The sequence below is a fragment of the Malurus melanocephalus genome, unplaced genomic scaffold (assembly GCF_030028575.1).
Source record: "Malurus melanocephalus ecotype Western Australia unplaced genomic scaffold, MMel_1.1 scaffold_927, whole genome shotgun sequence".
Lineage (NCBI taxonomy): Eukaryota > Metazoa > Chordata > Aves > Passeriformes > Maluridae > Malurus > Malurus melanocephalus.
Genome location: NW_026624159.1, coordinates 21389 through 39298, shown reverse-complemented (window position 1 = coordinate 39298; position 17910 = coordinate 21389). Strand labels below are relative to the sequence as shown.

General features: G+C 56.7%; 1 protein-coding gene across 2 annotated transcripts; it reads right to left on the bottom strand.

Moving 5' to 3' along the window:
- Positions 1–1789: 1789 nt before the first annotated feature.
- FRMD5 (FERM domain containing 5) lies at positions 1790–14748 on the bottom strand. Of its 2 annotated transcripts, none has more exons than XM_057386170.1 (12): positions 14670–14748; positions 12477–12574; positions 11903–12026; positions 11165–11252; positions 8730–8818; positions 8191–8254; positions 7494–7585; positions 6232–6306; positions 5456–5524; positions 5263–5369; positions 2037–2377; positions 1790–1857 (listed from the first exon to the last, which is right to left on the bottom strand). In XM_057386170.1, the coding sequence occupies exons 1-12, from the start codon at positions 14729–14731 to the stop codon at positions 1810–1812; spliced, it is 1257 nt and encodes a 418-aa protein (XP_057242153.1). In that variant the 5' UTR covers positions 14732–14748; the 3' UTR covers positions 1790–1809. The 2 variants fall into 2 exon arrangements, with proteins under 2 accessions (XP_057242153.1, XP_057242152.1); XM_057386169.1 differs by having other exon boundaries at positions 8206–8254; positions 14670–14738.
- Positions 14749–17910: the final 3162 nt, after the last annotated feature.

Sequence of the window (17910 nt, the reverse complement as noted above, 5' to 3'; positions counted from 1 at the left end):
CGTCACACAGAACATTGCAGTGAGGAGAGGAGGGGCAGGAGGAGGAGAAGAAGGAGGAGGAGGAGGAAGGACGACACTGCAGTGTTAACCCGGGGTGAAAAATGTCAGCGTCGGGACGAGCACAACTGCATAGAAACATCAGCACTATGGGCTGAGGTAGGAACACTACACTAAGAGTTAATTTTGCTATGTTGCATAAAACAGGATTATCATGTAAAAAAAAATCACTCCTCTGCCTTCCTGGAGCCTTCCTGGAGGGCTCCTGCCTTGCTCTGTAGCCAGGGCTGGACCCCAGCCCCTCCTTGGGCCTCGTGCTGTGAGCGGGTGGCTGCAGCTGTGACCTGGGCAAGGGGGCCGTACCCCGCAATGGGACCTCTCTCCTTATTGCAGTGACAACGAGCCAGTCCGGCCCGTCACCGTCCCGCCCAGTGGTGGGTGCTGGATGCTCAAAGACAACACGGACATCAGGCTTTGTAAAACTGCAGTTATGGCCCCAGCTTACGGCAAATTCTCTCCCTGAGATGAAATTAAACTTGCTAAACTGTTTTTACCTTTTTTTTATTTTTTTTTTTTTTTTTTTTTTTTTTTTTTTTTTTTTTTTTTTTTTTTTTTGCTGATATGTCCAACTTCTCACCCAAACCTAACCAGAACTGGCTGTTATTGCTCCCTGCGGATGGGCTGCTGCTCCTGGTGACCAACGGTCCCGGGTGTTGTCACCAGCGCGATGAGTCGGGTGTATTGACTTGCACTTAACAACAGTCGGGGCTAAAGGTGTCCGTTGGCTTCTTCAGTGTCACCTGTGCTCCTGAACTTGTGTCCTCTTGGGAAGAGTCCCAAAACCAGAGCTCCTTCTCTGTCCCAAACCCAGCGGGACTTGGCTGGTGTTGGGCTCCCGGCGTTTACTCTTAAACCATTTGCTCACTGGGAACCGCTCGGTACCGGCACCCACGGTCACCCCATCCGTAAAGTAAAAAAAGATTGGATTGGATTTGATAACAAAATAGCATTTCCTTGTTAAAATAGACCTTGAAATGTCTCTTTTTTYYCYYTTTTTTTTTTGTTCTTTTTGCTTGGTTTTGTTTTTTTTACAAAACAGGTACAACTGGCGGAGGGTAAAGGTCTTCCCAATAAATCTGACACAGTCACTACTCGGTGCCAGGCTTGGCCGCGTGGGCCTGGCGTCCCCTGGCTTCCATGCTCCCCTGCCCTCGGGAGCACCGATGCTTCAAGGCTTAAAAAAGTAGCGAAGGGCCGAGTCCGCAGCAGGGAGAGGGCTCCGGATCGCTGCGCTATGGGGAAGGGGAGGCACCGGGGCGTCCCCGAGAGCGTCGCGGCTGTGTCACCTCGATGGAGGCTCCGGTGAGCAGGGAGGGCTCTGCCAAGCGGTTCGTGGAGGGCGGTGGCGGCGGGCACAGTGCGGATTTAATACCGTAACAGTACACGAGTGTTAAATTAAACCTCAGTAGCACCATTGCTAAAGCTCCTGCGGAACGGCCCCGCCAGCCCCGGCTGCTGCRCGGGGGCGGGGGTGGCAGAGCAATGAATTCCCCTCTGCTCGGTGCTTCCCAAGTCGTGCGCGTGAATCGGGACGGGAGGTGTTGTGCGGGCTCCGGGGATGGGAGCGGCGCGGCTGGGCCGGGGAGGAGGAGGCTCCGGGGGCTGCGCCCACCCTCCTCTTCCTCCCGGAAAGCCGCCTCCTCGGCCGGCCGGGCTCTGGGTCGGGAGGGGAGGGTTAGTGAGTGCCCCGGCGGGTCCCGCGCGGGGACGGCGGCAGGTCCAGGCCCCCGTGGTGGCTCCTGCCTTCAGGTGTCAATGAGCAGGTTTACCACGGCGCGGAGCTTGCAGGCAAACCATCGCCTGAGGGGACAAAAGTATTGGTAATGGAACTGCTCGAACTCGGGGGTCTGGCGGATATCACGGAAAAAGGCAGTGTCAAGGTCGGACTCGGTAAGGACGATCAGGAGGAGGAGCAAAACAAAGAGGAGTCCAACTGTCACAAGGAGCAAACGGAGGACACTTAAAACAAACTTATTCACCTGTTGGGCCTGTGCCGGCCCCAGGCTGCCGGCGCCCGGGCACAGCGCCCGCAGCTCGCCCTCCGCCTCTGCCGCCGGCGTGCCCGCCTCCGACTCCTTCTCCTCCTCGATGCTGCACGGGGCCCCGTTGGCCTGGCGCGACAGCAGCATCAGCTCCAGGCTGTGCTCGGCCACGGGCGTGGGCAGCACGCTGTCCGCAGGGCTGTAGCTCTCGTCGGCGATCACGGCCACCCGCTCGCTGCTCTCGGCGCGGCTGCTCCGGCCGGGGCCCGCGAAGGCRTCGCCGTGGGATGCCGAGCGCACCGGGGTCGAGTGGGCGCTGTCACGGAGCGACTCCAGACCTGGGGGACAGGGGACAGGGGAGGAGGGAAGGGGATGATCAGCGGAGTGCAGGGGAGGCCCTCCCCACAGCCGGGAGCCTCCTGCACTGCTCTGCCCCGGTGTCCCCCCGCAGGGACGGGGCACGGCTGCCCTGGGTTGCTGCTTCTTGTYATCGGTCCTTCGGGACCTGCAGCCCCTTCAACGCGACTCGTGACCGCGGCAGTGGCACTCGGACACCCGCCCGGCTTGTCACCGTCACGGACAGCCGCTGGCTGCTAGCCGGCTCCGCAGCAGGGCCCGGACTGAGCTGCAGTAGATCGCACACACCCGCGGGCTGTAGCTGCTCTGAGGTGACGGTGACAATCACCCTGGCAGCTGCCCACAGTGCTTGGGGCCCCAATGCCTCTGRCAGCGCCAACTGTAGCACTGCGGCACTACGGGACACCGGGACACCGGCAGGAATGAGCTGGGGAGCGCAGCCATCGCCGTGGGGGTGCAGGGATGGGTAGGAATTATGAGATCCCAGGGTGGGAGGTGTGTGAAGAGAAGGTTGTGCTGGTCTGGCGGGGTGTGGGTGTCCCCCAACACGTGGGGGGAGATGTCCCTATGACGTGCACGACACCCCCGCAGCACAGGCTACTCTGAGTTCTAAAGATTCCCCGCAAACCAAATGTTTAACATCACACACACAAGAGCAGGAGCCGTGGGAAAAGCTGTGTGCCAGCCCCCTGTGCCAGCCCCCAGCCCCGTGCCAGGCTGAGTTACAGTCCTGTGTGCTGAGGAACTCCTGCCCCTAACAACACCTCCTCCAAATCCCTGAATTCCAGGAAACCACACAAACATGGGACTTGTTTCGGGTAGTTCTGGCAGGCAGTGGGGAGAGGAACTCTGACATCACAGTGGCCCTAGCTCCARGGAGAGTGTCTGAAGGTCATGGTAGGGACCAGCTGGTCCCCAGAGCTGGAGAGGGATGGGGCTACACCTATCCCTATGGCAGAGTGCAGTGCACCAAAGCACCTTGGCATGTTGTCACCACCTGCCCTGGCCCTGTGCTGCCGAAGGGTAAAGGGCAGCGCTGGAGCTCATGCAGCTGCATTYCTGGGGATTTGTAGCCTCTCATTTGTGAATGCTGCCCAAATGCCTCCAGCTCAGCCCAGTTTAGTGAGAGTGCCGAGTGCCGGGGCTCCCGGGCAGTGAGGAGGGAACATGCTCTCACCCTGCCAGCTCTGTGCTCTCCCATCTCACGGGAACATTCCCCACRGCACCTGCTGCATCCCTGATGTGGGGGACACTCACTGAGGGTGTCCTCCTGCTCAGCACCACAACGACAGCAGTGCTGGCCCCCCAGACCCAAACCCTCCTGCCATCTTCTTCCACAGGACTGACATCAGAAGCAAGAAAATCCTGGGAAATCTATGTCCAGCCCTGCCAMCAGAGCTGCTTTGTGGCAGTAACAACCCAGAGACTCCAGCATCAGTGACCCCAGCCCACTCCCTGCCAYGTCTATCCTGTATCCCACACTCCAACATCCCCCCTTCTCCCAGCACCATGGTCACCAGCTGATTATGGGGACTAAGGTCCACAGGGATCCCCGTGGACACTGCAGAAGGGCCCAGACCCCACGGCGCACATTACCTGGCTCAGATGGGTCCCTAGGGCCATATGGAGCATCGTGGCCATGGCTGGGGATGGCCGGGAGCAGCGGCAGAATCCCCAGGGCCCGGGACAGCAGCCGTGGCCCCAGGGCCAGCACCCGGACCCGCACCTCCCGGCAGCAGTGGTTGATGAGCCACAGGTGGACGCTGACCCTGGTTTTAATCTTTACCAGGCACTTCACCATGGTGGCCCGTGGCACAGGGGCACAGGGAGCACAGGGACAGCTCTGCAAGTGGCACTGCTGCCAGTCCTGYGGTCAGCACTATTTTGGGCACCCGCGTTCCCACGGGACTGAGTTGAAGTGAGAGTGAGGAAAAGCAAAGGGGTGGTACCAGCTCGCGGTGATTTGGGGTGGGAGGTTATTTAATGCTCTAGCTGTTTCACAATGGCACGTGCAGGAGAGATTGTCACAAGCAACAGGGTGGCAGAGGTGACCCTGTCTGCTTCCATCCCCTAAACTGGCACAGTCACCAAGCCTGGGATCCCTTGGTGGAATTAAATCCCGCATGGGGCAGACAGTCCCTGTCCCTCCCTGCACTCCAGGGACCAGGGTTGGTGTGGCTGTTCTGGGGTAGGGTTGGCCCCACAGCCTTTCCAGGAGCAGAGAACAGCCATGCCACTGGGAATGGGACACTGCTGTCACCAGAAGCTTCAACAGACACCACCAGCAGCACAGCCACGGTCCCCAGCATATCCCCAGCCCCACAGGGCATCTTCCACAGCTGGTCCCAGTGTTTTGCCTTCTGCCAGCCCTTCTTCCCAGTGCATCCTGCTCTGACACAGCCCCAGGATTGGGGAGAAGCTGCCTCCCCATTCCAGTGTGGTGAAACACCAGCCCTTCTGAGAAGCCACTGGGGCTGTGGCCTCAGCTGGACATGTGTGTACATGTGCGCGCATGTGTGTGTATGCATACGTCTGTGTGTACAGGTGTGTGTGTCTGTGTGCACATGTGTGTGTCCATGCATACATGTGTGCATGTGTCTGTGTGTCTGTGTGCTTGTGTGTGCCCTTGTGTGCCTCTGTACATGCGTGTGTCTGTGTGTGCACACGTGTGTGTACATGCATGTGTATCAGTGTGTGCACACGTGTGTGTGCCCAGGTGTGCGTGTGTCTGTGTAGATGCATGTGTATGTCTGTGTGTGTGCACACGTGTGTGTACATGCATGTGTGTGTCTGTGTGTGTGCACACATGTGTGTGTGTGTGTGCCCAGGTGTGCGTGTCCCCGCCCGGGAGCGCTCCGTGTCCTACCTTCCATGATGGAGATGTGGACGGCTCTCCGGCGGGTTCGGGGCACGCTGCTCAGCCGGGGGCCGTGCGTGATGGAGGGGCAGCTGCGGCTCGGCACCAGCCCGGCCCTGGGGACGGGAGCRGGGACAGGGTCAGAGCCGGGAGGGAGCCAGTGCCCCGCCACTCCGGGCGCCCACCCGCGCCGGGCTCTTACCGGTGAATCTCGGGCGGCTCCCTCTTGATCTTGGCGCTGGACTCCATCACCTCCTTGGCGACGCGGCCGCTGCGGGGGGGACAAGGCCAGCAGAGGTGAGGACAGGAGGGCAGCCCCGCAGCCCCGCGGTCACACCGTGACCGTGCGCGGTGCTGTCCCTCCCCGCACGCCTCGCCAGGGCGGCTCCCCCCAGCTCCAGGGGAAAGCAGAAATTTTGTTGGGAATGGGGGTGATGGGGAAACTGGAAAGGCTGGACTGACACCTCTGCCACCACACTTTGCTGCTTCTTCTGACCCAGGGTGCTGGACACCACGGGGTCACCTCCCCTCAGCCAAGGTAGACACAACATGGTCCTCCCCTGCCAGTGAGGAGGGTGCCAGCACTGTGTGCCCTCATGCTGGGGACACACTGGAGTGTCTCATCCTGCAGATATGAGGTCCCAGATCCAGGCTGCCACTTCAGCAATTCAGCACAGGAATTTAGGGATGTTGGTGATTTGTTTCATGTGTTGTCGTTCCCAAACCCCAAATCCCCCATCTTCTCCCATCCTTTACTCCTGTCCCTCCAATACTTCTCCTGTGAGGCTGGGGAGTGGGGTGGCAGCTGTGACACAGGGACAGCCATGGAGGTGCCCTGGTGGGGGCCAGCATTGTAATGGGGGATCTCTGGAAGACCCTGAGACATCCCTGGTGTGCTGCAGCCCCAAACTGCTCCCCAGAGCCTCCAAAGGAGCATCTGATAACACACCCAGCAGCTGCTCTGCTGTCGGTATTTACCTGTAGCGGAATCGGCTCCCCTTGAAGAACAGGTTGCTGCTGGACACCGTCCGTACCTGGCTYGACTTCTCCAACCTGCAACAGCACCAGTAGCGGTGTGAGCGTCCTGCACTGCTGGCCAAGCACCAGGARCCAACAGCAGCAGGCCAGGTGACAGGAGCAGAGCCCTGGAGACACAGAATGTCCCCAGGAATGAATGCACTGCCAGCAGCAAGGCGGGGCACGAGCACCTGCAGCCTTCTCTGTYAGCACAGCTCACCCCTGCAGCAGTGGGAGTGTGTCCAGGATGGACTGACTGCCAGGGAGTCTGGAGGGGCTCGGGCCACAGCTGGCAATGGGACCCCAGGGCCGGCAGTGACACCTCTGCCACCACACTTTGCTGCTTCTTCTGACCCAGGGTGCTGGACACCATGGGGTCACCTCCCCTCAGCCGAGGTGGACACAACATGGTCCTCCCCTGCCAGCGAGGAGGGTGCCAGCACTGTGTGCCCTCATGCTGGGGACACACTGGAGTGTCTCATCCTGCAGAAATGAGGTCCCAGGCAGGGACTGGAGCTCTCCAGGGGGCTGAAAGCCCACCATGGCCTTCAGGGTGCATTGCAGGGTGACAGATTCGGCCCCTCCTGGGCAGCTGGGGACTCACCAGAGTGGCTGAAGCTGCCCAGAGGGACCATCCCATCACCTGCCCATCGCACAGGAGCTGATCCCACACCCCAAGAGTGCCCAGCAGCACCTCAGCCCAGCTCATGGTCCACCYGCTGGGTGCACAACCCAGTGGTGATTCACTGCCACGATTAATCACGGAGAGATTTGTAAAGCAATATTGCAATTTCATTTCATGTTCATGTAATGAGGAGCGAAACCTGCTGATTGCAGCTGCTGATTGCAGAATTCCCGGTGGGAATGCATTGCACGCTCTGTCTCGCAGCTTGCTGATTAAAATAAAACTCATTACGAAGCACAAAGCGGGCTGGGTTAAGTATGGCCTGAGCAGGATGGTGCTGCTTGGCATTCCAGGCTTCATCCCAAATAATTAGTTATCATTTCCTGATGGAAGTTTGCTTAGGAGGGACGAGCACAGGGGCGCTGCTAAAGGAGGGACCCCATCCAGGAGCATCGGTGCTGTTGGTGGCAGGTGGCTCTGCCAGGGCCATTGGGACAAGGTGCCACATGGCCAGTGATTGACCYCAGTGCCTCGACTGAGCCCACAGGTGGGCACTGACCCATGGGGGTGACAGCACACCCCACAAACCAGCACTCACTTGTAGAAAGCCTGGTTTTCGATCCCACACTTCCAGAGGTGTTTGCAGGCTTCTGGTGTTGGGGCAAAATAGGTGAGAACAATTTTCTTCTCCTAAAAGAGAAAGACAGGGAGTCGGGGGAGAACAGGGAGTAGTGCTCATCCCACAGACCAAGACTGGAGTAGACAGAGCTGGAAAGTGGCACTGGCATGGACAGATCCTGCTCTGGAGCCATTTGGGACACAGGGATTAGCCTGGTGCAGTGCCTGGCATGAGGGATGGGCAGAGGTGCTCYGGTGCCAACACCACCCCAGCCTTTGGGAACAGCCAGAAACACAGTTTTGTACAAAATTTCCTGCTGGTGGCTCCTGTGAGAGCCAGCTTCAGCCAGAAGTGTTCTGGCTGACTTTGAGGGATGATGGCAATGAATAAGCACCTTGGGAATAATCCCAAGGGAAGGCATGAAGGCATGGCCAGGAGCTGTGGGGGGCTCTGGCAGAGGCCCTGCTGTGGCACAGCCCAGGCTAAGGGGGGCTGTGACATCCAGTGCTCAGATCTGGGCACCAGCAGGAGCAGGGAGGTGACCCTGGCACTGCCATGGAGCTGCAGCCACTGTCACTGACCCCCTGGGCCTGCCCTGTTCCACATTCCTGGGAAAATCGCTGAAGGAACGCCCACACTGTGCCCAGGAAGCCCCACAGGAAGGGGAAGCACTCACCTCCTTCTGACTTACATACAGATAGAAAGTCTTCCCTTCGAATTTCATCTTGGTCACCTCGTTCCTGGAGGGACAAGGACAGGAGCTGTGCTGAGTCCTGTGCAGTGCAGAGCCCTCCCAGCCCAGCCACATTGGAGGGGCAGCTGGGAACCTTCCAGACTTTATGTTCCATCCCAGGAGATGCCAGAGGGTGGTGACAGCAGCCCAGGGGACAACCTAGACCAGGGGACAGCCTGGGGGAAGCTGAGGGTCAGCAGGGGCTTGTCCTGTGGACACGGGCTGGTGGCAGTGCCAGCTGCCAGGGACACACCTGCCAAAACTGCACATCCTGCAGTGACCCAGGAAAGCTGACAAAGGCTCACAGGGGTTGGGGGCATTTGGGATGTGACTGATGGTGACAATGAAGTTTAATGGGGAAAAATGCAGAGAAAAATGAGCCTGGGACAACAGAGCTGTGGGTGATGAGCAGTGTCCAGTGCCCACGTGCCCGGCCATCCCTCGGACACCCCAAGGGATTCCCTGGAGCAATGGGAACTCACCACTTGATGAAGTGAACTCTCTTGTTTCCCTGTAGGACAACGAAGCCGAAGGGAGTGAAGGCCAGAAATGCTGCGTTCCCAGACACATCCTGCAAGGGAATGGTCCAGACACTGCCCATCAGCACAGCTYGGACAGCAGCACCCCCTCGGCCCCACAGCTGGCTGCTGCAGTTTTATGTTAGCATCTATATGAAATGTCATATTGATGTATATAGAATTTATGCTGTTCATATCATGCCATGTCATAATTGCTGCAATTAATGTATATTTATACAGTATATATTGTAACTGTATATAGCTATCATATAGATAGATACTATTTATTTGGTATATTGATATACACTACTTATTTTATATAAGTATATATAATTACTATAATATATATCATTTATTATAGTTATTTATTATATTTTCATAGAATCYCCTGAGTTGGAAGGGACCCACAAGRATCACTGACGTCCAAGTCCTAAATATATATATATTATATATAGCAATTAACCCAGAACAYGATAACCCCGAGCTGTTCCTCCCTCCCTCGGAGCCCTGCCCAGGCAGTGCCCAGGGTGGCATGGAGCCAGTCCAAACCCACTAATTAGTGTCAGCACTTTAACCCAATCCCAAGGACTCGGCTCCAGGGAAGGACTGGTGACCGCACCACGTGCAGGGAAAACCAGGGACAGGCTGAACTGAAAACATGAAACAGTTGCGGGTCAGCAATAATGGCTGAGATTCATACTGGGKTTTTTTTTGGCCAGCAGATACCCAGAGGGATTTTGAGGGATGCTTAGGGCAAAAGTCCATCTCAGCTGTCAAGGCTGAACGGCAAAGGCAGGGAGTGCTGACCCTCAGCTCAACACCTGCACAAGGCGAGCGGGGAGGCCACAGCCCCATCTGGCAGAGGAGRGACATTCCTGTGTGTCTGTGCAGAAACCAGCCACAGTTCACACTGCCCAAAGTGCTTGGGTCTTTCCCAAATCTGGGAAAACCTCCTGGAAAGGAAGCAGAGTCTCAGCAGAGGGATGTATCCTCCAGGGGGTGCAGAGGCTTGGGAGGAGCCAGGTGAACTAAATGGTGCACAGGAGCCTACATGGGCTCAAAAAAGTGTGTGGATGTGGCACTCAGGGACATGGTTRGKGGTGGCCTTGGCAGTGCTGGGGAATGGTTGGATTCAGTGGTCTTGCAGGGCTTTTCCAGCCTGAACCACTCCATGGTTCTCACTGGCCAGGCCAGAAATTCTGTCCATAAAGTGAAACAGAGAAACAGAGGGACCCTTGTTACTCACATACACATTCCTACAGGGATTTACAGATAAAACAGGTACCAAGGACAGCCCAGGACTCAGGTGAGCCCTGCTTAAGAAAGGAAGATCTCTTTTCGTGTTGGTATTTTGGGGAGAAAACTACTATGAAAGTACCATGAAAACTTCAAACAGGATTGAGTCAAGGGACACTGAACTGAGGATGCCTGGTGAGAGCAAACAACTCCTCATTCAAACTTTTCCAMAATCCACAGGAGAAGAAAGAACAGAATCAGCTTCATTTAACTTTGGTTTCCAGATCCTTTAAGTGTGTTAACAGCAGCTCTTGATGAATTAGGCAGAATTCTGCTGATGGACCTAAAGTGTGTATGTTTGTCCTTAGCTGTTAAAAGAACATTAATCAGTGTAACTCAAATACCTTCAAAAGGTTCTCAGAGTTTAAAAGGAAGGCAATTACCTGACTTTAGCAGCAAAGGTCACAAATGGGTGGCTGCTGGCAAGACCACTGCTTTAGGGGTGATTCAGAGCAAAGCAAGCTTTTGGGTCCCCAAACGGGGAATCCCCCAATTTACTGCTACTGTGTGTTTATGAGGCACAATTCAGGGAAGAGCCCAGGGAACCCCAGCACAGGCACTGCCTGAAAGCAGAATTCTCTCTCTTGCTTTGTATCCCCCATCCATCTGCATGTGATGGGATTACCAGGGAGCAGAGAGCCACACACAGTGACATCCTCAGTCAATAAAGAGCATTTCCAGCAGCAAACTGGATTACAGGCCGGGCAGGGCACAGTGATGGACAGAGAGATTAATGCCTGGTGGCTCCTCAGCCACGTCACTGACCTTGTTCTTGTCTCCCAAAGTCCTGCTTCAGCAGGAGACGATCCACCACCCTGTCACAGCTGCCTGCACTGAAAACACTTTCTTACAGCTTCCCTGATACCYGTGGAAGGGTTCAGAGTACTCGCCCTCCCCACTCGCCTCTGTGMACTCACACTGGCCAGGGTGGGGCTGAGGCTGGAGAAGGCTGATGGACCCAGCATGTCCCCCTGACCACGTCCCCAGAGCCACTGGCAGGTGRCAAATACACTTGGGGCAGTCCTTGGAATCTCTGCAGATCATAGATGAGAGGAATCCAGCTCCAGCAAGAGCCTAAGGAATTGGTTTAAGARCTGTTTTACCTTGCACGGGTGTGGGTCAACGCCGTAGGTCTCCAGAGTCTGGGCTTTCCTGAGAAAATTCAGCTCTGAAGTAGCTGGTGTCTGCCCACTGCAGGAGGGGAAAAAAACAGGAAAAAAAAGAATATTCCATGGAAGACAGGAAGGTGAAAGGCAGCTATAGGGATTCTGTTAGTGATGAAGCATCAGCCACAGCACATTCCCATTAGATTTTTATGGGATTAGCAGGAACSCAGCACTGAAGCCCATCCTCTCCTGCCAGCTACATCCACAGAAGCCTCACCGAACTGGCAGCACTGGGAAGGGTCAAAAGGCATCTGCCAAATTTAGGGATGAATTCCCTGCTTGCAGCACATGCATCTCATCTCGGGGGAAAGAAAGGGGAGTTTGGGGACAGATGGCAGCAGCCCCCGGCATGGCTCTGATGGATTTTTGGAAAGTTAAACCCCTTTCCCTCCCTTAGTCTCTTTGGGACACAGTTCCAGAGGCACCGGCAGTGCCATGGGATAATGGGAATTGCTTTGGTCTCTACCCCATGTCCCCGGAGAGGGGTGAAGGCAGGAGGGGGTTTATGAGGGGCTTGGTCACTGTCCCCATCTGAAGATCCCCTGGGCTGTGCTGGCTGAGGGGGGAGCAGGGTCCCAGCTGGACCTGACACATGAGGGGTGAGGGCTCAGCCCATGGCATGAGTGAAAATCCCAAAAATGCTCTGAGCATCAGCACCCYCTGCAGCTCCCGTACCTCAGCTCTAATTTGTGGATCTCCGCAATTTTCCTCTCCAGCTTCTCCGAGTGTTTGGGGAAGAACTGAAACTTGGAGCTGTAGCCTTCTGGGTGCTTCCCYGGGTCGTAGTCCCCGATCTCAGCTGGTGGGAGACAGCTCCAGTTGGGAAGAGTGGCACAAGCAGAGCACAGTGTGCATCCCCATCCCAGCAGCACCCAGCCAGGGCTGCTCCAACCCTCTGCACTTCCCACCGGGAGGGATCGTTTGTCAGACATTAACTGCATCCAATTAATTTTTGCTATTTGTGTGGCAATCACCTGGCAGCAGATGGTCACTGTCCCAAATTTATTAACTCCTCAGGCTGCAGGAGCAGGCAGCAAAACAGCAGGAGGGCAGGGGCTGCTCTTGGGGACACTGTGTCCCTACAGTGCAGGTGTGGCCTTGCAGGTGAGAGCCCAGCACCCATCCTCACCCTCCCCAGCCCAGCCCCATGGGTGCCATCGGTATTGCAGGTGCAGTGACCTGCTCTAAGTGCAATAATGGAACGAGTATTCAGCAGGAAAAGTGAATTTCTCCTGTCACAAAGCATTACCCTGCAGGATGTAGGCAGCCAGCAAGGCGGCGTCCGACGTCTTGCACAGGAGCCGGCCGTGGTACAGATCCCTTTTGATCTGCAGGAAGACTAAGTACCTGGAGACAGCAGGAGAGCCCATTTATTAAAGAAAATTCAAATTACACAAACGGGCAATTCAGATATGCAATATCTGCCACCAGACACTTGCTCTGATATCTCTCTCCCAAACATGGCACTGCCTGGGCTGATCCTGGCCGGGGCTGGGGCTCAGATCCTCACACCCCTGTTCCAGCCCATGGTGCTCCAGGCACATGGTGTCTGCTTGACCCAAGGGCTGGAGGAGATCTCCATCAATCTGGATACCCATTGTGTTTCTTAACGCAATCCCTGCCCAGCTGAGGTGCCTGATGCTCTGAAGACTTCATGATCTAAGAGCCCACCAGTGCCTGCTGCATTTCCCTGGATGTTCAGCTTCCCCATAACGTCATTTCCTCCTTCCCAAACTTTCTGTGTACTTTTAGGCATCTGCATATGCACCCACTTCCCTCCTCCATCCTCTCCATGACCRGCACTGCATCACCCAGGGCAAGCTGCCTCCTGTGCTACCCATCCCCGTCTCTGTGCCCAGTGAAAAGACAAACTATGCTGGAAAAATTACGTATTCAAATAAATTTAAACCTAAGTAACATTTTAGGCTGAGTCATGTGGCGTTTGAGAAAACCTTTAGCTGGTAAAACATAAGTCATAGAGTGAAGGAGCAAAATGGAGYGCTCAGAAATTAATTTAAATAACCAGACTCGCACTCTGCAGTYCTCGGTCATGCCTCATTGCTCAAATCTGAGTTTATGATGAGGTAAACCGTTAATTTTCACAGATAAAATAAATTAAAGAGAAATCCTGCTATTAAAGTTGRCTCAGCCCAGGAAAAAGTGAATTTTAAGCCCAGGTTCCAGTTTGCAGTCAAAGGGCAGTTGCATGGGGGTCTCAACCTGGACCCATGGGGGAGAAAGAGGGCAAAGTTAGATAAGATTTTGGGAGGMAATTCTCCTCTGTRTTCAYCCCCTGCMGTGGGCAGGGACACACCAGACCAGGTTGCTCCAGTGCCAGGGCYTCACCACTCACAGAGAAGAATTCCTTCCCCATATCCCATGTATCCCTGCCCTCTGGCAGTGGGAAGCCATTTCCCCCGTGGCCTGTCACTGCAGATTCTCCTCCTAAGTCGCTCTCCAGATCTTGTGGAGCCCCTTTAGGCCCTGGAGGGGGCTCTCAGAGGTCCCTGCACAGAAGGTGCCAGTTCAGAGCCCTTCAGTGCAGGCTCAGCTGCCCCAGGCAGATCTGAGCAGGGGGCTGGGGCTGTCGGAGATGCACAACCACGGCTCGTTTTCCAAAGCWGCAGCGATTGCTCCGCACGTGCTCCTCACGTTCTTCCTCCTGGCAGGAAGAGCGGCACCGAGAGCCCCTAAAGATAGAAACTCGGGAGAGGCGCTGTCAGGTTCYGCATGGCAGCTCTCACCCAGCGCTCCCCGAGCGCCCGCGCTCCTGACGTCAGAGGGACGCGGCTGGCTGCTGCCAGGGGCTGTCAGGGGACCTGCAGATGCTCAAACCCTTCCCGACAGACTGGGCACTTCCCGACAGCACTGAGGACACCCTGAGCTGGGGCAGCACACGGATGGCTGATTGTGAGGTGGAGGAGTCAGAGCAGCAGTGATTGTGTGAGGGAGATGGTGCCGTGCTGGGAGAGCTCTGCCCTGGAATGTGGGTTTGGAACTGATGGCACCCAAAGACCAAGCCAGAGGCTTTAATCACAGAACCCAGGAATAGTTTGGGTGGGAAAGGACCTTAAAGACCATCTTTGTCCCACCCCCTGCCATGAGCAGGGTCACCTTCCACTGTCCCAGGTTGCTCCAAGCCCCATTCATCCTGGCCTTGGACACTTCCAGGGATCCAAAGCTTCTCTAGGCAGCCTGTCCCAGTGCCTCCCCACCCTCAGCCTGTGCTCCCCAGCTTCAGGCCCTGCCTCGGCTCAGATGGAGATTCCTGTGCTTTCCCCCTGCAGAAGGAATGATCCSAAAGCATCCAGGCTGGTTGGGAAATCCCAATGGCTGTTACTCTTTCCTGACCACAAAACAAAGCTTGCCCACGTGCTCCGGCCCCATCCAAGCCCCTGCTGCCAGGGCCAGCTGCTCCCCCCATGCAGGTGCCCGTCCTCACCTGGTGATCTCCTCCTTCAGTGCCGCGGGGTCTGTGGGGTAAAACTTGACACGGAAGCACATGGTGAAGGGAGGCTGGGCTGYGGAGAGCAGGGACACCATGTCACCAACGGGCAGGGTCTGTCCCCTTCATCCCTGAACCACCCTGCTCGAGTCAGGCGCTACTGGGGGGTCTCACCTGCCTGCCCTGTCCCCCCAAACTGCCCTTGGTAAAGGGGGAGCAGACAGGCATGGCAAGAGCATGATATTCCTGATAAAGTTATGGGGAATTGCCAGTGGGTCTACCTACCTGCCACCCAGCCTAGTCCTGCCCACAAACCTCACTTCCTCATCCCCATCATCCCTGTCCTGGTCTCTGTAGAGGCTGGTGCCCGGTGCCAGCTGCAGCTGCCATGGGGCTGGTTGGGGACAATCCTGCTCTCAAYCCACCAGAACAGCTTTTGGGGGACCCTTTTCCTGGGAGAGGGGCTGGGAATTGATCCCAGAGGGGAAAGGCCAGAGAACATGGAAATGCATCTAAGATGGAAGGAGCACAGAGTCTGCCCAGAACACCTGCAACACTCACCCCGCATCTGCTTCACAACCGACTTGGTAAACTCCAGCCAGTGCTGAAAGGAAAAAGRAGGTAATTAAAGCCTGACAGCCATGACTTGATAAGGTGGAGAGGATGAAGAGGGAGTGAGAATGTCTGGGTGAGAAAAGCCACCTGAGTGTCAGGAAGAGAGCTGGGGGAAGGGAGCGGGCAGGGACCCCAGCTCCCGGCTCAGCATCGGTTGCTCCCTGTTACAGCCGTGGCAGGGGAGCCKTGGGGGCAGGAGCGGCTGTTCTGCRGSTTGTGTTGATCAGTGGGGAGCACAACACGAGGCTGTTACCCATGCCTGTGAGCCCAGAGTGATCCTCATTCACAGCCCCAGGGCTCTGATGGCAGGGAGGGACTGGACAGACACCGGGCAGAGCTCGTTCTGCACCAGCCCTGTTTAACCCAGGGAAGTGGCAGGACTCACTCCCARAGCCTCGGCGTGGCCCTCCAGCTCKCTGGGACCACCGTGGGTCTGTGCCCCTTCTGCTGGCCCTGCTGTCGCTGCCTGGGACCAGCAGGACACGGATCTGTGCCGGGAGCGGGGTCAGGYCGGGTCCTGCCCTGCTCTGGCTCTGCGCTCCTGCTCTCGTCTCACTCTCCATTGCCCGAGGCAACACTCAAATGTTTGGATCCTCGGTGCAGAGCTGTCAAATGGCCTAATCTCGGTGTTAAAGCGTGAATCTGTGCTAGAGGTGGTCCTGCAGCCTCGCTTCTGGCTTCATAACTGCATCACGTTCATCACATTTCAGACTCCGGGATGCTTTCAGCCCTGCAGGGGCCTGAGAACCGGGAGAGTCCCTCCGGCTCGTCCATCCCAACCAACGCTGGGGACTCTGGGGCTGCTGCCGGAGCCTGGGTGCACCCCAGACCACTCCCCGGCGGCTCCCCAGGGTGCTGAGGGGGCCATGAGTAGATGCCTGTCCCTGGGCAAAAGAAGGGAACCGCCTGAGCACACAGGAGCCCCTGGCCCAGCAGCAGGGCGGGGGAAAGCTGCCTGGGAAGAGCCCCTCACCACTGCCCAAACGCGATTCCAGATCTTCGCCTCATACTCTGGTTTTCAGCTGCAGGGACAAGCCTGACCCCCACCTCTCCTAACCCGGGCAGGAGGGGCTCTCTCTCACCCTTTGCTTGTCGGGATCCACAAACCGGATGCCGAAGTAATCCTTCTCCAGCAGGTTCAGGTGGTGGCAGAGAAGGTCAAACAGGTACTGGCCCTTGGCATCTCTCTGCAGGACAAAGACACTCAGTGACAGCACAGGAGGGGGTGGCGGGGCCGAACGTGGAGGGAATGTGAGAGGTTTGGAACTTGTGAAGTGACACCAAGGACGGCGCAAACCCCACACACCTTCCTGTGTGACATTTTCAGCTCAGGAACCATCTCCCATTTCATCTGTGGATCAGTTGAGTCAGTTATGCCCCAGCAGAAGGGATGAAAACCTCCAGGCCTAGGTGAGAACGTCCTCAATACCTTATTGGGAGGAAGTTTTACACCTGAGCCAGCTGTGTGAGGGAGGACATTGCCCTGACAAAAAGCATTATCCCACCTGCTGCATCTGCTTATCGCCTCTTTCCTTATCTGTCTCCAACCCAGCTYTGGTGCTAAACGAAGGTGGGTTTGGCGTGGTCATCCCTCAGAGGCGGGTGCTCATCCTGTCTGCCCTTGGGCTGTTCTCACTCAGAGATTTGGCCAAAAACTCTCCTCCTCCTCGCCTTCGGCTGGGGGTTGCAAAACCCCTGCTTCTTTGCAAATGGCCCATTGTCTGAGTCATTAACCCATAACATTTCAGTTCTCCCACAGCCAGAATCCCCCTGTGATTTGTACCGCCGGCAGCCCCGCATCTTTGAGGAGCCGCTGTGCTTGGCAGGGCCGGATTSCTGCTGCACATCGCGCATCTCCGCGGATCAAAGGCTGCTCCTGACACCCGCGCTGCCTCCTTCCTTCCCGCAAACACCGCGAATACATCGCTTCCTGACAAATACATGGAACACACGCCTTATCTGATCAAATGAGTGCATTATCTGATCAAAGAGTCRCTCGGCAGACACAGACTGCGATGGGGGAACCCCACGGGATGGCATTAACCCGTTCCTGCGGCTCGATGCCGCATGAGAAATGTGTGTTTTAGAACGAAGAGGGTTTCACACGGGCAGCAGWGCAGCTGCCGTGCCCTGGGCGCCGGGGCGGGCAGCACCAAGGGGATGCGATGCGGGGACCCGGCMGTGCTGGGGCTTTGCTCGGGGACAGCCCGTCCTGCCCGTCCGGCTCTGCAGAGGCACCGGGAGATGGAGCAACTGCACAGAGCAGTCAGGGAGGGCCCTGGCCCTCTCCGGGAGGGGCCCGAGCTCGCAGCCTGGCACCTGACCCATGCTGGAGTAAATCACAGAAATTGAGTGCGGAAAAACCCTCCAAGACCATCGAGTSCAACATCCMCCAGCATTGCCAAGCCCACGCCTAACCCATGACCCCAAATGCCACGTCCACAGGGCGCTAAATACCTCCAGGGATAGGGACTCCTTTCCATGAAGAAATGTTGCCAATGTCCTGGCATAGCCTGAGGCCATTCCCTCTTATCCTGTCCCTGTTCCCTGGGAGCAGAGTCCGACCCCCCTTGGCTGTCCCCTCCTGTCAGGAGCTGTGGACAGCCAGAAGAGCCCCCCCGGA